Source organism: Empidonax traillii, unplaced genomic scaffold (genome assembly GCF_003031625.1).
Source record: "Empidonax traillii isolate 1590-97213 ecotype Southwest subspecies unplaced genomic scaffold, ASM303162v1 scaffold266:size720578, whole genome shotgun sequence".
NCBI lineage: Eukaryota > Metazoa > Chordata > Aves > Passeriformes > Tyrannidae > Empidonax > Empidonax traillii.
In genome coordinates, this window is record NW_020955459.1 from 613,658 (window position 1) to 634,676 (window position 21,019).

The following is a 21,019-nucleotide window of genomic DNA, read 5'->3' on the forward strand; positions in this document are numbered from 1 at the left end:
AATATACCACAGAACATGGCATGTGAAAAGATGGGTTTTCCGTTTAGCTCTTTGGACTTGAGCCTGGATTCTGGTTTTTTTCATTTCACAAAAGCTGTTTTAATCTCAGGAAAAAGTGTTGAATTATTTCCCAGGTGGCTTTGGTTTCCACGTGCTGTTTCTCTAAAACATTTTATGGTTTCAGGTATTTCAATTGTTATTCCATCAGTTATGTTTACACCTGTACTATTTAAGTAAATTACTATATAGTGTACTTGGGAAAAAACTAATACTGCATTTTGCCTCCAGTATTTTAAAAGACAAATTTTACTTCTATCAACAGTGCGCATTTCTTTGTTTTTCTAGGGTTGAATGAGAATAGCATATTTTTTCTGCAGTAATAAAACAATTTGTTCCTGTTTATATATAGCTGGAAGTAGGTGAATTTGAATGGTTACTAGTTAATTATTATCTCAGTTTTTTCCCTACATTTTAACTGTGAATATAACCTTGACCCTTGTGAAGGAGATTTTTAATCTCTCCGAACCAGTGGAGAGGGAAGTAGAGCATGAAGAAAAATTTTTTTCTTTTTAAACAGGTGATACAGTTTTCACTCAAGGCTTGAATGTAAATAAAGCCTATGGCTTAAAGCATTGTGGAGTCACATCATACCAGGAGTGCTAATAGTGAACAAGCTTACCTGAAAATTACAGTTCTCTGGAAGCAAGCATCTTGGCTCCTCTGAAGGCAGTCTTTGCTGTAGCTCCTCTCTAATTCCCTGTGTGGAAAGTTGTAGTGATTGCATTTTGTAGCCCCAAATTTGCATCTTATTTATATTAATTGTATAGTCATAGGATAATTAACTGTATAGTCATGCTTTTTGTCAAAACTTTTCCTGAGAGCACAAGAACTAGTCACTATTTTTAAAAGTAAAATTTTATCAGTCCACTTTATTTGTACCTGCAATTTTCTTTTTCTTTTTTTTTTCCTTGGTTTGATTTCGTTTGTTTTTCTGAAGGGCTTTGTTCTTAAGACTGCACTGTTTCAGTGTCAGCTTGAATTAAGAATCAATTATAGGTTTATGTTAGAATTTTTTGGAAGATAATACACAAGCACAAAATGCCTTAAAATTTAAATATTAAATAAAAATAGGAGAAACTGAGAACACAAGGTTGTTGGTTTCAGTTGTAAGCCCTGATCCTTCTGAAGGAGTTATGGGAGCATCTCCCTCTTCACTTCAGGCACTGCTGCCTGTGAGAAAAGAATGACTTCAAGAGAAGGGCTGAAAGCTGTCATTGAAGCAGTGAGGTAAGTTACTGAGAGGGTGGGTTTTGTGTTGGGTTTACTTTATTTTTGTAATGGATAGGAACTCCTGCTACTTTTACATCGCTTTTACTTCTTTTAAGAATAGGCAGGTGTAACAATACAGCAAGAAATACTTTGTAGTAATAAAGGTAGGAAAGGCAAACAGTAGAAATCTGTAACAGCCTTTTCAAGGACCTCAAGTCTTGTGCAGGGTATATAATGGAAAGTATCTATTGAGATCTATATTATGCTCCAGAAACCTGTGATAATGCTTCCTCCACATTTGCATCTTTATATTTGGCCTCTTTCCCTACCCACCAAGTCCAAGTGAAGGAAACGTGTTTGCTGAATTTGGCCAGTGAACTTTTACAAGGAATACTCACAGCTTCTCATTGCTCCCCAAAAATAGCTTGAGTTTATAAAGAACTGGAATCTCAACATAGAGCAGTTTCGATACCAGCATAAGGATGTAATTGATTAAATGTAGATAAGATGACAAGCTCAATGTTTACTACTGTTGAGATCTCTCCCTTACAGTAGCTTTTTTTCCTGCCACTATTCAGAGCTGACCATACTAAATTTTCATTTTAAGTATCGCCAAACATGGGAAAAATATATAGTATACAATTAACAAATAATACTCTCTAGTTACAGATTTTTTAGATTTTATAAAGTAAGCATTTTATTCTTTCACAAATATATTCATCTTTTGCTTCATTCTTAGCAACAAGAGTGATTCTTTACCTTCTTGGTAACCTTGCAAAGCTGACCCAAAAGTGCTTTGATTCATCAAATTACTAGGCCAGCCAGAAATAGTAACTACAGCCATGTCCCCAACTTAGGTTCTAAGGGCTAGATCGATGCCTAAGCTTTCCCAACTTTTTTTTTTTTTTTTTAAGTTAAATCTATTAAGAAATTCCTTTTTCCAGATTCTGAAGTTGACAGTTTTAAAGGAAAATGTGGACTCCATTTGAGACAGCATTTTTACCTTATTCTGTGCACAAATCGACACAAATGAAGCCTTGGTACAGAACCAAGGGCAGCTGCAGCTGAAATAAAGCAGAATTGGTGAAAACCTACCCATGACAATAACATGTAGAATTTCAGAGGAAACACTGGCCACCCTTTCTATCATAAACAAAGGTCTGAAATGAGCGGCCAAAAGTAGTTGTTGCTCATTTTTTATCTCAAGATCTGATCTAAAATAAGTAGTTGCATGTATCAATTATATTTAGAAATCATACATATTTAAACAGAAAATGAAGAACACCTTCAGAGGTTTTCCTCATCTTTTAACTTTAGGAATTTTTGCAAAAACCCTTCTAATCTTAAGTCTTGCACATTAAGCAGGTAGTGATACATTTCATGTATCACTGTCCGTAACACAGCCTCGGAGCATTAGTCTTAGCATAGTTGAGACTGATTATGTAACCAGGTTGCTGAGATGTGGCCAAACAGTCTTGCTTACATTGGTGGTAAACTCAGCTTGTGGTTTTCTTCTTTTCTGGCAAAATGAAGTCACTTGTACAAAAAAGAGCCTTTGAATACTAAGTTACAAGGAAAGCTCTTTTGGGGGCGATGATAGAAGGGGAATATTTAAGAATGAGCACAGGTAGTCAAGAAAGGAAAGCACCATTAGACTTCTGTATAATTTCTGGAATTTCTGTATATGAAAAAGTGCTGTCAGATGCAAGGGAAACCTTGCATTGAAATTGAGATACAGCAAACCAATGCTATCAGTTTTCAACCTCCTTACCATTATGGGAAGAACTAAAAGTATTCAGGAAGATAGGAATGGTCATAGAACAACTGTAAATGCAGGAGAAGCAGCATAATCTCCAATCTTTTGTTCTCCTGAATGTCAAACCTGTCTCCCCAAGGGGACACGTGAAATGGCCAGGAGTAAGAAAAAGGAATGGGATCGGTGTTTCAGAATGTGTTGCACCAATTGATTGCACTGAGATTGCGTTCTGATGGATGGCAAAGGGAAGAACCTGAGACATGTTCTGGTTTTTCTCAGTGTTAGCAGATAAATGTGTTTTATGTCAGATCCAATACAATCATTGTCCATGTCTCTTCACCCCAAATCCACTCTTGAGAAGACCCATAGCAAGTACTTAAGGGAAGTATAAGGTAAATGCAATCTGTTATTTTTTTCCCAGCTCTGAACACTTTATTAGAGACTTTGTGAACTGGAAATTGTTCCTTGATCTTTGGTTCTTGATGCAAAAGTGATCAGTTTAATCTTGTTTTGAAGCAGCTTTTATTTTCATCATGGCAGAAATGTCCTGCATCGGTGAGTTCCACAAACTCTTTTCAGAATTAGTTAACTTTTAACACAGAGGGTGTCTCAGACTGTAAGACAGTAATTATTCTCCATCTCTGCATGAAATGACATGGTGATGTGTTTTTGTCCAAATAAACTTTTAAGACTTTTTCAGGAACAAGCATTGCTTGTAAGAAGTCAAACTTCAAAAGGCAGTGCATGATGCTACACACCATTTGACGTTTGGGAAGTTTTAACTAAAGACATCTTAAAATAAATCTCATTCTACAGCAGCATTTCAGGGTAACTGTACTATCTGTCTTTGCTTTATTCAGGTTAATTCAACCTTCATTTATTTAAATACACTCACCTTATTCCTGCTTTTGATAAGAAAAACTGTACTTTATGGTGGGATTGTTTCTAATCAGTCCAGTCAAAAGGTATTTTAAGATCTTGAATAGTCATGAGAAATTTATTGCTCTAAAGTCCCTTCAAGAATTCCACCAGCTGTTCAGATTCTCCCTCCAACCTGCACCATTCATTCTCTAAGTAGAGGTTTCCCCCCTCCAAATGCAGAACGTGTAATAACCCACTTCACGTTTGCAGAATGACTGAGGGACTTCATTAATGCCCTCTTATGTCTAAGGAAACTTAAACACACTTTTTTCTTAGATGGAAGTACACTGAATATTAGTCTATATTAAAGGAAAAAATAAGCTCTATGGTTCTTGTGAAGCTAAAGGCAATCCAAGGCTTGGAGGTGAGAAGATTCATTTAAGAGAGAGATGCCTTTTAGTTTCCAAGGCTTGCTTTTTTTTTTTAAAAGCAGGCTTTAGGGAAAAACTGCAGTAATCTTCATCCTCATTTTTCCGTTCCCCTTCTTATTCTGAGTGTGGTCTACTATAATATTCATGGCCTGAGTTGGAGGTGGTTACCCATAGAATCATATATCCTGAGTTGGAAGGGATCTACAGGGATCATTGAGTCCCACTCCTGGCCCTGCCCAGGACCCTCCCCAAGAGACACACCATGTGCCTGAGAGTATAATACAAACACTTCTTGAACCCTGTCAGGCTTGGTGCTGTGACCACTTCCCTGGGGTGAAGCACTGTTCCAGTGCTCAACCAGTGTTTGGGTGCAAAAGCTTTTCCTAATATCCATCCTAAACCTCCTGATACATGCTGTCGCAGAGGTCATACAGCCATGGGTAGTACAGTGCTGTATGCACTCCAAGGGGCACAATCTAGCTCTTTGTCTACAAACCTAAAGTTGTAGATTTTCAAACTAAGCACTTGCAATAACCACATATGTAGAACAAGATGTAACAGGACCCAAATAAACTTCAGACTTGGTTCAGAACTTTTTGATTGCAACTGGATTGCAATCCAATCCAGTATCTCTTTCCTATCTTCTTGTATGTATTTTACCTTTCTCTACCCCAAACAAATAAACTAAAGAGGCCAATTTGAGCTGATCCCTTCTACTTCCATCAGTGGTGAACAATAGTACAAATTAGCACCACAGCTGAACACCATCACTGGTATAAGTCCAACAGGTAGCACCTTGACATCTGAATAAAAGTCTGTGGAAAGACCCAAGCCAGTGTGTGTGCCTGACATTCAGCAAGATGAAACTCTTCAGATGTCTCATCTCCACACACTCTGTGCCACTTCGAGCATTAGCTTGAGGTGCCTATGTTGCAAGCATAGCAGCCCTAGGTTTTCTCTGTAGTTAACAGAAGACAAGTTCCTGCAGAGGATTCCGACAACCAGAGACTTGGAAACCTGGAATAACCATAGACCTAACTGCAGCAGTGCAGACATTTGTATACACCTGGGCAGGATAAATTTTAGTTTAGGTTCTTGAGTTGTGGATTACAGCGTGGGGGAATTACATAAAGTCAATTATTAGCCTTAAAATACAGGCCTACCTACATCCTTAGTCAAAAGTTTTCCTCTGTGTGGTTCTAAATTTCTAGCTATTTGCACATGAATTTCCCTCTATCTCATGGGAATTGTTTGATGTTGAAACTGGTTCTGGAGGAAGCTAAGTTTTCTTTCAAAGACAAGTCAAATAGATAATACTTGAGTGATTTCAATTTCAAGAGCAGGGAGAGACTGGACCAACAAGTTCTGCAGGTTGCTTTTGCCAGATTTGCTCAGGCTGAGGAAACCTGGGCAACAGTAGTAGCCACCCACGGGAGAGCAGGCTCCACCCTGCCAGATCAGTTCCTTTGATACATAATCTAGAGGATAAAAAGAAAACATGGTCCCCAAAGCTGAAATATACACACAGGTAGAGGTAGTTCTTGAATCAAGCACACTTTAAGAGTCAAAAAAACCCCAAAACCAACCAACTAACAAAGGAAACAAAAAACCATCAAAAACCCCATCAAACCACTTTATTCCGTAATTGTGTTTTACTCAAGTTTTCATTCAGCAGGGAACAGTTTTCTTCCCATGATAATTTCAGCAATTCTGTTATTTTACACTAATAGAGGTCTTGTCATAATACAACTGGCCTAACCAGAATTCTTTTTTTCCTTGTTCCATTTAGCAACCTAGGCAGACATCCTCAAAAAAAATATCTAACAAAGAAGAGACTACAGAGCATGCAATCTTATTCTAGTTTACAGAATGAAGCACATGGCACATTTGAGTACTCCTTTCCAAAGGGATTTACTTAGTAAAAAAAGGAAAACAGCACCTATCTTAAAGTGTACTCAAGTGAATATTTTCATAGGTAAATTTTTGGACTGCAAATTAAGATAGTATCATTACAGCAGAAGAGGGGAAACCTTATTTTAAAAATCCATTTTCCTACGAAATCAAAGTTGCTGCTTTTTCACGATCTGCTGGAAGATAATCATCCTTAATACTCAAATCTGTTATGAGACAGTATTTGTCAAGAGGTCCAACTGCTTTTTAAGTGAATCTTTCACTTTAATTAGTTTGGTAGCCTATAGGGCATTATTAGGTATTATGATGAAGCTAACAATGAATATGGCTTTTCTATGTTGATAACATCATTAGGTTTCACACAGGCACTCTGACAGCTGAGGGAATTACAATCCTGCAGATACATTAAGTAATACATCTTTGCACACAGAAATAGATTACAGATCAAATTATTGCCATAGCACAAACCTGTTCCATTATGTATTTTAAACAGGACAATTAGGACATACCTGTGCTGTAAAACAGACAGCTACCCAAACCAAGTAGAAAGTTTTTACTTAATACCACTAAACTTGGAGGTAACTCTCTCAAACATATTTAACAATACAACTCAGTATACCGAGTATATACTGACTAAGAATGCACTGTAATATTTATGTAAGAAACAAGACAGAGCTAAATACCAATTAGTACAAAGATTTTCGGTGCCTTTCCACAGAAGCTGAGTTGCAGTGCTGGAATGACAACTTGCTGCTGTCGTATACAGTTCAGTCATCAGCAAAATCACATCAAAAGACCCACTTAAAATTCACAGTCAAGATGATAGAGGAAGTTTTTCCAACAGTACCAATTTTGGTTTCAAGTTTAAAGTAAAAGGAGGTAGTGCAGTAAGGTTCAACCCAATTTTACTGATGCCAGGTATATTTGCCAGTGGCCTGTGGGTTGTCTTGTAATGTGATATTTGAAGAGGGTTTGTTTCCATCAGTATATGTGTGTAAGAAAACATCAACTGGTCTCCTGGTTTAACATCTTCCCTTTTGTCATACCTGTAAAGAATAAAGAAGGTTTTATTTTTGTTTCTCGCCTTACCTATTAAACAACTCCATTATCACAGGGGCATGTAGCATTCAAAACACAAAAGGAACTGTAACATTCTTAGTTATATTTCTTGATTAAATAATTAGTACTAAAGGAGGAAATAGTATTTTTGAAGAGATTAGGGACTCAATCATTCCATGCAAATCTTTCTGCTGCTATAGTGATATAAATCAGGATACCTGAAAAGTTTTTTACTAGTCCCCTATTCGAGTTCTGTGGAGAAAGGACATTAAACCCTAAGACTGCAGGAAACTGGATTAATTTTTAAGGTTGACTTTACCAGAATTGCAGTTTGGATAAGTTTGGATTTTTTTGTTTGCAGGGTTTTTTAATAATTTAAAAAAAATACATTATGAGGTACTTTAGCAGAATCCTTTCCCTTCTGGTAGTCATACATTAGAATACCAGCAAGAAGACCTCCTTGAACTCTGTAGGAAAGAAAGAACAGCCTGACAATTAAAGTATTACCTTGACACTTGTTATTTCTGAGTTCAGCTTTCTGATCTACTACCTATTTGGGCAGGTCACTTTGAGTCAGCTTTTATAAACTTGTTTAAGTACCAAAATATATATAAATTATATATATTTAAAAAATAAAGTAACTAGCGAGCTCCAAAACTATTTAACAGGTACACTTACACTTATTTCATAAAAGGACTTATCTTCAATCTAGCTATTTAGAGAGTTTACAGGATGAGAAAAGTGACTTAGCCATTTGGCAGGGATGTGAATGAAAGATCTAGCTTCAGTCACTCTCCATCTGATCTAAGCCCAAAACTGAAGATTATTATCTGTCAAAGCTGTATCAACCTCTCTAATCTTCTAGAACCTGAGATACATCTCCCTCACTGTCTCATGAGGACACTTCAAATTCACAATAGTTAGTTATTCATTCACTGAAGGAGGGTTCAGGTACAATTTATAGCCCAAGGGTCAGGATACTCATACTGGATATGGCAGCCTGATCAAGTCTTCAACAATTTCAAAGGAGAAAAATGAGTAAACCCCAAAACACTCCACACACCACTGTTAAGCTCTGTAACCCAAGTGAAGAGCAGTGCCCCATTCTTCAGCCTTTCTGTTGCTCTGTTCTATTAACTGTTTTCTATCAGCATTTGTCATTCCTCTTCTTTGGTACCTGACTTCTCCCACACGTTTCACAAGCATCTTACTCAAGACGGTGGCTTTCCTTGCAGACATGGACACTGGCAGGGAAGCAGTGCAATCCCAACCCTACATACCCTTAAATGCACCTAGGATTAAATCCAGCCTGCATCTTTGCCAACATGAGTCTTTGCAGGTCTGGGCCTCTCATCTGTCTGAATTCTCCAAAAAAAAAAAAAAACAAACTCAATTGATATTTTTATAATGCCCCCTGACATAGCAGTCACTAACATTTAAGACATTCAAAGAAAGAACTTCATAGCAAACTAGAGGGTTTGTGTGGATTGTTAACTGAAATTTTGGCAATTCAGAAAAGACCTCAGGCTGACAGAATCCAAGTGTCAATAAATACACCACGTAATGCAGAATTAGACTTTGCACAAGGAATAGGTGCTTTCTTCTTCTAAAACAATCTCATGCTGATTTCACCTGCTATTTCCAAAACTATCACAATACTCCTTTAGGATGATACACATGTCCAAATGGGCAGAAGGAATGGCATACTTTGCAGCAACTTTACCACCTACTAATTTTGCATTTTCTTCATCAGCAAATAAGGGCCTTTCATCTGGCTGCAAGCATTTCTGAATTTTATTATTTTTAAATACTTTAAGCTTACACAGCGTATTTATTCCTGGTTCAAAGAGACTACACTAATTGAAGAGAAGATTGTAACACCTGTCCTGTGTAAGAAGCTGTAGCAAGCTTCTTTCAATCAACCTTTGAAGAAAAATCGTCAATCACTTGCATTTTTCTTGAGGCAAACAGATCTAATCTGAGCATGCCAGTGAAAGCTGTTACCTTTAAGACACTTTTATTTATGGATTGCAGTTATCCTGATGACTCATCAGCCTTCCCAGCCACCCCATCCACAAATCTGTTTTTGCCTGATATACACTGTCTATGAAGATGGTAAATTAGTTTTCACCCATCTGAAGGCTGTCACTTCCTTGGATAAAATGGACAGTTGGTACCACTAAACTTTGCAGTACTGTGCTGTTAGACAATGTGATAGTCCCATGTGTGATGCTCAGTTGTGGATTGTGCCTAATTTTTTTAATGTGAAACTTCATGATGAATCAGCCCTTCCTTAAGGTTTTGTTTTGCTGAGTAGACATAAAAGTGAGAGACAAACTGCTCTGTAGCTGCAACACTATGAAACATCTATCAGTGACGGATATTATTCATTCACCTTCCAATCTCACTACAGTATGCCTTACAAGCCCAAAACAAACCAAAACTCACCACCTCAAAAAGCTCATTCAAATGAAGTTCTATTTGTATAGTAGTGTTGTATTCAGAGTAGTGCATATATTTAAGTATAGTCAAAAAACAAAGATGGGAACATTTTAGCTATCATGCACGTTCTATCCCTTGTACTCAGTTTAATGTCTCCTGATTTGTGGCTTAAGTCTCTCTATATCGAACATACAAAAAACCAAGTTGAAATAAACAGGAGATGGGTAACTGTGGAGGCTTTAAACTGTCTGTACCATCATGAGAGAGCCTGAAAATAAAATAAAGCACAGCAAGATTGATGATTTTTGTAATTCTCCCAGCATACTTCTCCCTTCTTCTGCATTATTTGCAAAGTTCTTTTATCTCTAAACATACCAATAATTAAATTATGTTCATCTGACCCTGAATACTGTAACTGGGTAAAAAGAACTCCATGTTCAGAGTACTTCTTAAGACAAAATTTCCTTGTATTGCTTTTGCTTTGTGCAGTGTGAAGGGAGGCTCTGTGTCACTTTCTAGTGAGTCATTTTCATTAAGATGACATATTAAATTAGAAACCTGAAGACTTCAGCAGAAGAGGTAGGCCTAAGAATCAGAAAGATGCCTACTTTTTTTGGTTTGTATCCTGAATAGCAAATGATGCCATCCCACAATGTCTCATACTATCCATTCCAATATTCTGATTTTTAAAACTGTCTATCACTGCTGGTCATAGTAACAAAGCACTCAACAGCCTTCTCTGAGAGCTAATGAATGTGTCCACAACAGCAGCTTCAATGCCATCTATGTGAAGGATGTTCCACATAGACTTTCAACATTAATATGTACATTAGCCTCACATCATTCAAAGACAAACAAAATAAGAAGATACCCCACAATTATATAAAACTGTTCTGCATTAAATATATTGGTGTTTTATAAGCCAATAACTTTTTGTACTGTTTCTGATGTCTGTGGAATCATAGAGTTGTTAAGGTTGGAAAAGACCTCTGTGATCATCCAGTTCAACCATCAACTTAGCACCACCACAATGTTCACCATTAAACCAGGTGTCATATTCACTTGCAGGAATGGTGATTCCACCACTTTCCTAGACAGCCTGTTCCAATGCTTGGTAACGCTTTCCATGAAGAAATTTTTCCTAGTATGTCATTTAAACCTCCCCTGGACAACTTGAGGCCATTTCCTCTTGTCATTTGAAAGATTCTAAGCTATTTAGGCAAATCAGAACCAAACAAAAAAAAAACCCCAAACCACTGCCATTCTCCATTTCTGAAATGGTAGCACTGCAGACACCATAATTCTCTAAAGATTCACATTGTTCATGACCTGGCTTAATAAATACACTGTATCAGAAACTGTGTTTGTAAGGCTTGTCTCTGCACACATATAAAAAAGGAAAAAGCAGACTCCTTCCTTCAGCTTAAAATACTTCATAACATACCTCCAATCAGAATTGATTTCTAGAAATCGAGAAACTCCCGTTTGTGCTGCAGCCACATCAATATGAACAGAGACATCTACATAAATAAAGAAAACAGAATACAGTTTCAAAATTCTTTTAAGAACACTCTGATTAATAATAAATTAAAAAATTAGTAACAAGAAAGATGCATGTAGCTAGTGTGAAGAAGTAGTATACAAGACATGAAAAGATATACTAGCAAAAAACCCTAAAATTAAAATTAGGTGAATATCCCTCAAGACATCTTTACATACCTGCTGTTGAAGGTACCAACTCATGCAACTTCTGAATTGCCACTCCTCCAGGATAATTGAAATGTGAAACATATAAAGATGTTCCTGAATAAGCAGCATTAACTAGAAGATGCATTATAACAAAGAAAGATCCAAGTTTGTAGAGCCAGGATCTCCGGTAGTTATTCACACTGTTGAGGAAGGAAAAAACAAGAATAAACTTGTTTTCTTTCATACTGGTCATTGACTACCATAACAGAGCTATGGTTAAGGAAACTCCTTTGCTAGATAATAAAGATTAATGCAAATTTTATTAATCGTGTATGGCATGCATTGATTATCAATTTCTAAAAGATTTAACTTCTAGTGACATTTAAATTAGAATATTCTCATTAATAAAATTAAAACAAGCTCATCAATAAAACTAAGTATTTCTGCATTTAAAACCTTTAGCTACGAATGTATTGCCTGTCAAAGAAGTTCAGAGTTTAACTTCAATTTGTTTACTCAATACACCCAACTAAAACTATTTAACTCCTTGTTTTATGAGCCTCACCTGTGTATTAAACTATCTCCTGAGGTAAGTTAACAGCACAGGAGTACACTGGAATGTGTCTTTTTTTTCTGGTGGATAAAGAAAACTGAATTGTAACAACATAAAAGTAAAATCAGGGCTCTATTCTCAACTCTGTTCCAGACTTGCCAAATGGTCCTGTCAAAACATTTAACTTTTCTATGTTTCCACTTCTCTCTGTGGTTCGCTCCAGATCTGACACAGATCTCAACCTCCTTTCTAGAGCATATGAATTTCTCAAGGTGATCCACAGTCCAAGATGGGAAAAAGTGCATTAAAAACAGTAATAATAATTATTCTTTTCTTTTGCATTTTCAGAGGAAAAAAAAAACCCAAACCAAACAAACAGAATTTTGAACTTACATTCGTGAGCACATTTTAGCAGCCACTATGTTAAAGACAGGAAAGGTATATATGATAAAACGCAGCTCTTTGTGTGGGAGAAACGAATACAAGAAAATAAAGCCCAGTGCTGGCAAAAGTAAAATCCGAGTTCTCTTTTCTGTTACACCTAAAGGTACAAATACAATGCTGCATCCCAAAGCACGAGGCAGGGCTGAATAGAAATACCACAAGAAGGGAGAGGTCTTCAAGGTGAAAAGGAGAGTTAAGGATGTTTTCACTGTTAACAAGTAAAGTAACTATTCTTTACAGTAGCACATGCAAATTTTGCAAATAAGCAGTATACTTTTTATACACACAATTTTCCAGGCCTTTGGTTTCCTGCCTTATCTTTAGAGAACTAAAAGCAGTCGCTTAACATAATTCACATCACCCAACAGAGGCACATCAAATGGCACTAGTGACAGGCAACATGAAAAACCAAGGGGAAGAAACCTGGGTTTACATAGGTAGAACACAAAGAGGCAAGGAGGAACAGTCAGAAGAGGTAAGTTAAAATTTCCAGAAAGATCTAAGAGACAGACATTTTGTCACAGATTTTAAATAATGAAACACTAGAGGAACAGTAGAATTTAGCACCCTGAGTCTCAGGAGTAAGTTACATCAAGTCTTTGCTTTGGCTGGTAGTATTATTTTTCCACGAATGTTTCAAAGGATACTCCCCAGTTGGAACTTTTGTTTAAAACTGTGTTATACCAGAGCACTTTCCCCTCAGGCCATACAAGCTGCCTCCAAAATAGAGAATCCACAGCAACTGTTAGCCCTAAAAGAATTAAAGAAACACAAATCTGCATGAATTAAAAACTAGGAAAAAACCAAACTAACATATCCAAACAGCACATTTACTGATGAGATCAATATAAACTGAAAGATGGATTGTAAGCCTCACCCAAAACCACAGAGGAGTTTGAATATGTCTGTCAGAGGAAATGCAGGGAAAGGAGGCACTTCTTAATAGAAGTCTTAAAAGAAACATGTTAGATATTAATCCAATTGGGATTCACCCTACTCCAACCCCATGTGTGAAAAGCAATGGTTTAACTGAAGTTTGTTTTAAAACAAATGTTTAGAGCATTAAATGCCATGAATGGTAAGAAGCTCAAGTTAACTTCCAACAGTACTAAATAATTTTTTATTGTAAAAATGTTAGGTTATAAAAGCAATCTCTAGAAGTTTGCTACTGTTTATTTGGTGGGAAGCAGGAGGAGGATAAGGGATGAAAGGTAAAAAGGGAGAGCAGCAAAACCATCAGCTCCATCTCTTCTACTCCACATCTCCACTCTGGTGTTTAAGGATTTTGCTCAGATAGGAAATGGGAGCGTCAGTGACTAATTCTCATTGGATTTCCAAACTCTTACGTCATGAGGTGCCTCCAAATGTACATGGCATAGTCATTTAGTGTTTGTATTGTCAACACTGTGTAAAGGACAGCACACTGCCAGAGATCATCACATATCTGACAACAGCATTTTTAATTAGAGAGGTTGGCAGAAAAGCTCAGAGTATGTGCATATGCATGGATCTTCCATGGATGGGTAGAGACAATGGGATTTTTCAACCTCTCTAGCATGGAGATCACTTAAGCTGTTAAAATTAATGTAATAAAGGAACACAGTTGAACTGTAGCTCTCCCCACAACCCTCTTGCTTGGTGTCTCTGTCACATGGTTGCATTTTATCCTGGGATTCAGCTTATCACCATGGCAATAGATACTACAACTGATAACATGCACAAGTAGCTACAGCCAGATACTAATCATACTGAAGTCAACTTGCACATCTAAGCCTCTAAGATCAGGATATTATACTGTAAGCATCTAATGGCAGAGGTCCTTTCTCTGCTCCATGCATACCTACTTCCTCACATAAAAACTTCCAAAAAAAAAGTCTTGTCATATTAGTAGCAAATGGAATCAAACTAATAAAAAAAACCCATCACCAAACCAAACAAAAAAAACCAACCAAACAAAACCAACCAACCAACCAAAATTCCCCAAACAAACCACCAAACTAACACATCCCCCCTCAAAAAACAAACAACAAAAACCAAAACCAAACAAAATGAAACAAAAAAACAAACAAAAACAAACAAACAAACAAACCCAACAAACAAAATACCACACACAGAAAAAACCACCAACCTTACAGGACATTTACCAGAGAAATCAGTCAAAACTCCAGACTTCTCCTGAATTTATTGTCATTTGTTTTTTCCAAGCAAACACTTACCCAGCCAAAAAATTCCAGCAGGAACAGCATGGGAAAGCACCTTGAAAATGGAGATTCTTTTAGTTAATAAAGTCACCAGGAGCATGAGGCCTAAGAATATGCAGAGCTCTGATCTGAAGACTATAATTGCCAAAGCTGAGAACCAAATGAATGGCCTTTGCTTTTGCTGTATCCAAAATGTCAATGCCAGGAGCACTGCAAAAAAAAATAAATAACACACATCGCCCGACACGCGGAATTATTCTTTTTCTAAAGGACAACACTATTCTCAAAACTATCTTCTTCTTCTTCTAACTTCCCACCAATCCTCTCTCAGTCTTCATACCATTTCTAGTCCAGAAATTTTTCCTCTGCTAGAGGAAGGTAATTTGGAATAATGCACAGCTTTATGATGTTGGTGCTTAATTAGGAAAAGTACAACCACGGAAGGATCACATGGGAACTTTTTCTAGACAGCGCATTTAATAGCTTTTGAGGGGGGAAAAAAGAAAAACAAACCTTAAGGGAGTACTAAAAGCCTTCCAAAGTATGATTCATAATTAGTATTGCTTGATACCAGTTCAGCAGTTTATTCTCTTGGTTAAGTATATTCTATTTTCATGATAACAGCAATTGATTTCAAATAAGAAAATGAGACTACAGACTATCGCTCAGGGAGAAATAGCTACAAATTCATTTCAGTGATTAGCTGGAGACACACCATATCTCTACACATGAAGGTGTCTCTACTTATTCACGTTTTATATCACTGCATAGTAAAGTGGTCACAACCTTAAGGAAAATGTGTGAAATACTGACAGCACAAAACCATGAAACAACTTGTATTTTTGCAATACCTGCAGAAATTATCCGAGATGTTTATTACTACACAGTGTTTATCAGACAATTCATCTGCTTTTGTTTCCTAATTCTGATCCATACAGTTCTTTTGTCAACCTCATGATTTTATTAGCTGAACAACTTGTACTGAAACATTTAGTGACTCAGCTAATATATGTCACATGTGGTTAATCTTCCTTGTCATCATCTCTGGGGGAAAACTGTATGTGTAGAGAAGGGGTTTGACTTTGATTTTTTCTTCTCTTTACTTTTAGTGTAGAAACTGCTGCATTGGTAGATACCTCTGGAAGGCAGAGATGTTGCAGTAAGTTTGTTCCACAGTCTCATGAGAAAGCCATTTCCTGTGTACACAAAGTTCACAGGTTTTCTGAACTGCAGGTGTACCTACTGCCTTTTCAACAGCTCTATGCTTTATGCATTAGATATGTGTACTCAAACCTCTAGCTACTCAAAGCCATCTGACACAACCCACATACACTCAGATTCAATAAAACTCGATTCAACAGTCATTGTAAGCATGATTAAAATAAAGGAAGAAATCTCAACTAAAGTTTTCTAGTTTTGCTATCACACAATTTAATCAAGCACATGCATTATTTATTCTGACCATAATTTTTCTGTGCTTTAACTATGACGCCTTTGGAAGAAGTTTTGTATGTTAAAAAATTATTATTCCCATGAAATACTTACCAAAAGGAAGTGCAAACACATTAGGGAGGGTTCGTGTACAGTAAAACATCAAATGAAACTGAGTAACAGTGATGAGACAGAATATTGACGCTGTAGTTGCTCCAAACTGTTTTCTAACTTCTTTCTGCAGCTTCCATAACGTGTAAATCACACTGAGCCCCAAGCTTCCTCGGACTATTAGAAGAATAAAAATGAGAATTAAAGAGTAGTATCAGACAGATCAGTGATGAACAGCCATGTTATATAATTTAATGCAAAAAAGTTTTGAAGAATAATACTGAAGATATCACAATATAACCATCTTCAAAGAAACAAAAAAACAAACAAAACCTCATTAGTTTATCTATTCTAATCCATCTTTAACTGGTCTGGTCCTTCTGCACAAAGGTCAATGCTTCTATGACCAAGTTAAACGATATTTTCTGAAGCATACAAGAACGTTTCAGAACACACGGGAGTGTATTCTATGAAGACACTTGAGGCACTCGCTTTTTCTACACTATCTGACATTTTTTAACACAGATTTTTCCCAAAAGAGGAAGTGGAATGGCCATGCTGGCCCCAAGTACCTACAGTTGGCAAAATCCCTCATTAAAAAAAAGAATGTCATATTTTAACGACTGATCCAAACACTGAATGTAACAACAATGTCACCCATTAGTGCAGCAGTAAAAATATCTCTGTTCTGAAGTTCTCTTACCTATCAGCTGGGAGTAAAACTTGGACATTTTTAGCACAGAAAGTACATATATAGCTGGGCTGGAAAGGGCAGCAATAAAAATTGGTCCAAGGAACGTTCTTGGGACAACTCCTGGAAATTCGTGATGGTCATACTGCAAAAAGGAAAATCTATGTAAGATAAGCAAATCAGAAACAAAGGAAAATAAATTATATTCATACTGCATTTATCCTATTCATAGTACAGGGAATTGCCATCTTTAACAGTGTCCAAAAATGAAGACATACTTTTCAATTTACCTTATCCAAGTCCAGCTGGTGGTACACCACGTCATGGATAGCTTGTAGGTTAAAGCTTTCCTCCACTTTTGTGAAAGGACAGACAGTTAAATGAACAAAAGCCACAACAATAAGCAGCAGCAGCAATGGAAATGACCGCCCACTTGAGCTCCTCTTCTGAGCCATCTTGGGCTTGAACTTCACAAATATTCTATTATTATTGAAAAGAAAATAAAAAGAAAACACATTATTAACATGGCATGAAGTCCAGAACCAAAGAGACTGATAATGCAGGGAAAATGTACTCCAGTAGTGAAACAGTTTAAACAAAGCGTCACCTCAATTATGTCTGCACACTGTGAGAGAGACAACTTTGTTATTTATTCTCACTTTAATCGCACACTGGATTTACACATGAATTTAAGAACATGCTCTCTCGTTTGTCCAGGACTCCAAAATCAGTGGGAGAGGAACCACAAGGATGAGGAATTTCTCTGAACAGAGTACTTTGATCTTCTGAGTTTCCCAGCAGCAAGGTCTGGACTCAGCAAGCGAAGGACGAATCCCCTCTGGCACCTACACCATGTGTCACTGTGGTATCAGACAGTCTGAACCCCATCCTTCACACTTCTACCCAGAAATGAAGGCCCCCTCTCCCTAGTGCTTTATTTCACAACACTGCTGAGCCATTCTTATGGTAGCAGTTACGTTGTATTTTATCATTATGATAAAATCATGTGCCCAGGTGATGCCAGAGCAGATCTATTTCATGTTCTTTAATTTAAGCTTCCCTTTTTGAGTTTATAATTTAATAATTTTGGTTATTGTTACTCTTGCTGTGTTCTCACAGAAACAAAACTTCAAAAATAGCACTTTTAAGGTACAATTGGGGTTTTGGTTAGAAATGTTTTCTCCTGTGTTTTGGTCTAAATATGTCCATCAGACAGATGTAAGATAGTTGGCAGATTTTCTAGGATGACTTAGCAGCTGCCTACTAGAGCTACCTTTTTTCTTAACTGATGTTTGTGCTGCTCATTAGTAAAAATAAATACAAGTGTGTTTGTGTTCCTTATATTCAAAATTAACACAAATAAAGCCTAAAATTTGTGTTCTCCCTGTAAATTGCATGTATCTGCATATTATTTTATATATCTCACTGACTGCATCTCTTTTGCTCATGACAGCCTCTTCTACAGACTGTTATTGAAGCTCTAAGCCTGGGCTCAGAGAGTTCTGTATTAAGTCCTTACAATTTTTGCCTTGTTTTCCATTGTTAAGAGCCTAAACAAAACAACAACCTAGAAAGTGGGAATAAGTCTTTTAAACCTGTGCCTAATATTACTTCCATAAAAAAATGGTTAAATATGGGTTATGCAACAACAGAATTCTTTTTCCACTGCAGTAGTAAAGGAGGTAAAAGACTGACATCAGGAATTAAGCCTCTGCACAAGGCAATCTTGCACAAACTCTAAAAGGCAATATTGGTCAACTCTTCCAATAAATGCAGAGGCATCTTATGTTTCTGGCCAAACTTACCAAGGAGAATAATGGACACTGGAGGATCAATCCACCACTGCACAAAGCAACATGGGCATTTGAGTAGCTTATGTGTCAGGTGGAGCAGCATACAGACATTCACCAGCAAGGTAGGTATTCCTCACTCCCAATTCACAGCTTCTTAACATTTTAGATATTTCAGGACCCAAAAAATCTTTGTAAAACAACGCAAGTGCCAAAAAGCTCTATTTTTTCTTCTTAACTACATCAGTTTCATAAGAGCTTTTACCTTCACCTATAAATACTACACTCGTTATCCTCTGAGCACTCTACAATACAGCTCCTGGTATCTTTAGCTGATAACCACCTGAATAATCAGTCCCTAACTTCCTAAATCAGAATGAAAGTGAAGCTACACATCCCACATGCAGTTAATCACAAAGCTTTTTTTTATCTTGTTGACCCCAATCCTTTTGTATGCCTGAAGAAAGTAAGCATGCCAGTACATCTTGAAGATAATTACAAGCATTACAAATACTGAGATTCCCTGAAGGAAAACATGCTAGATGATAAAAAAACAAAGCATGAAGACAACATCCAGGTTTGTGAGATAAAGCCTAATAAATTCAGTTGTCTTGTCAAGACTCAAGATAACTTGCTCTGCTGAAAATTGATGCTGACAAGCCTCAAAATTCAAGCAGAATTTATCAAGACAGGTAGATATCAAATCTGATGATCAAAATAAATCTTTGATATAAAGGCAAAATACTTGCAATTAGTTTTGGGTTTTCCTAATGTCAAAACCACAGAAACAGATTTTACTTAATAAGTCTTTTTAAAATGAAGTTTAGAGGAATAATTGTAAGCAAATACATGTAAGTTTTCTCCACTGTTAACAGCCTAACAACTTCAGAGGAACGTTCCTCAAGCCTCTAAAATGCACCCACACTGACTTCCCCCAGATGCCTATATCATGAATGAATCACAGGAAAGCAGAAATTCTTCAACACAAAGAATTCATCTCTTCTTGGGAATAAACTGGGAGAAAAAAAATTGGCATTTTTACTTAAAACAAAACAAAAGGCTGAAGTACTTTCATCAACAACGGTTCATTGCTGTTCTACACTTTTTCAGTGAAGGTGTCATTAGTTCAAATGGACTTTTTACTCTTCTCATGAAAAACCTACCATATTTAGCTCATTTATGTTTTTCAGACATTCTTCACTATAAATAGGACAGAGTTTGGCAGCCAAACTGCGTGTTAAATCTGTCTACAGAGACATCTAAGCAAAAGCACAAAGCGCATCCCACTATAAGGTTCTCCCTCTTTGGCTTGATCTAGCTTTGGCAAAGCCTATGTTGTACCATCTTAAATTCTCATTTTTTTCTTTCCTATGCTTTAATAACTCTTACAACTTTGCTCTGAAGTTAACTTCTCAATAGGTCAGATTTAAACCATGTAGTTGCTGGGATTGCTTTTTCATCTTTTCTCAGAAAAAAATGCACAATTACCATTGTTTTACACACTCATAAGTTCGAGGATTGTCTAAAAAAAATAAAATAATTAAGACAAAAAGAGAAGAGAAAGTTAAGGCAAGAAACGAAGTGTGGGACGGCACCAGACACAAAGGTGCGATGAAGCTGTGGAAAAATGTCACTCACTGTTCGGACCACGGAAGAAACACACAGAACGCTCCGGACTGAAAAGTACCCAAACCCAACCCGAGGGCCCTCCCCGCGCCCCCACCGCCACTGGGGCGCCCCGGCCCCCGCAGAGAACACCCCACACACGGCCCGCTCAGCGCGGGGGGCGACACCAAACACCGCCCGCTAACTCCGCGGCACCGGCGCACCCCCCCGAGGCCGGCCCGGCTCCCCGCTGCAGGGGCAGGCACCGCGCACACCCCTCAGGAGGAGGCTGCCCCGCGCTGCCCGGCCCCGCTCCCTCCCTCCCGCCGCAGCTCCCGCGCCCGAGAGGCGGAGAGCTGGGGCGGCAGCCTGGCAGCGCCCGGTGGGACTCGCGGGAACGCCTTCATGCCGACTGCAGCCCGGCTGTGACGGTGACACACCGCGCCCGTTTGGTCGGTCGGTCGGTCATTCCCTCCCTCCCTCCCTCCTTCCCCCGCTCCGCATTCCCGGGCAGCGCCCGCGGCCCAGCACGGCCCGCACTCACCACGCGCGCGCCCGCGTGGCCACCTCGCGCAGAGCGCCGGCAGCGCGCGAGCGGCGGGGCCCGCCCCCCGAGCACATGACCTGCTCCCGGGCCGGCCATGTTAGGTGAGGGCAGGGCGCGCCCCCGGCAGCGGAAGGTCTCGGAGGCGGTAGTTGCCGAACACAAATGGCGGGTGGGTCCGAGGCCCCTGCAGAGCCCGCGCCTGCCCGTTCTCACGATGGCGGCGGAGCT

The 21,019-nt window shown here is 38.2% G+C and overlaps 1 protein-coding gene and 1 long non-coding RNA gene across 4 annotated transcripts; one reads left to right on the plus strand and one right to left on the minus strand.

Moving 5' to 3' along the window:
* The first annotated feature begins 2,551 nt into the window (after positions 1–2,551).
* Positions 2,552–10,167, plus strand: LOC114060233. Its single transcript, XR_003571850.1, has 3 exons — positions 2,552–2,562; positions 5,681–5,688; positions 9,903–10,167. It is a non-coding gene; the product is annotated as an uncharacterized LOC114060233 (long non-coding RNA).
* ALG12 (ALG12 alpha-1,6-mannosyltransferase) lies at positions 5,935–21,009 on the minus strand. Of its 3 annotated transcripts, none has more exons than XM_027889569.1 (10): positions 20,991–21,009; positions 17,140–17,329; positions 16,862–16,994; positions 16,162–16,335; positions 14,632–14,826; positions 13,063–13,166; positions 12,365–12,588; positions 11,449–11,618; positions 11,174–11,249; positions 5,935–7,274 (listed from the first exon to the last, which is right to left on the minus strand). In XM_027889569.1, the coding sequence occupies exons 2-10, from the start codon at positions 17,302–17,304 to the stop codon at positions 7,043–7,045; spliced, it is 1,473 nt and encodes a 490-aa protein (XP_027745370.1). In that variant the 5' UTR covers positions 17,305–17,329; positions 20,991–21,009; the 3' UTR covers positions 5,935–7,042. The 3 variants fall into 3 exon arrangements, with proteins under 3 accessions (XP_027745370.1, XP_027745368.1, XP_027745369.1); XM_027889567.1 differs by lacking the exon at positions 20,991–21,009 and adding an exon at positions 20,789–20,849; XM_027889568.1 differs by lacking the exon at positions 20,991–21,009 and adding an exon at positions 20,143–20,338.
* Between the last annotated feature and the right edge of the window lie 10 nt (positions 21,010–21,019).

What these genes read in the sequence shown, in the direction of transcription:
- ALG12 (XM_027889569.1), bottom strand. Translation starts at nt 17,304, where the DNA reads ATGGCTCAGAAGAGGAGCTCAAGTGGGCGGTCATTTCCATTGCTGCTG. An exon ending in GTTTTACTCCCAGCTGATAG is followed by an intron (nt 16,336 to 16,861) that starts GTAAGAGAACTT and finishes TTCTTCTAATAG; the next exon opens with TCCGAGGAAGCTTGGGGCTC. An exon ending in TGCTGGAATTTTTTGGCTGG is followed by an intron (nt 13,167 to 14,631) that starts GTAAGTGTTTGC and finishes TAATTCTTTTAG; the next exon opens with GGCTAACAGTTGCTGTGGAT.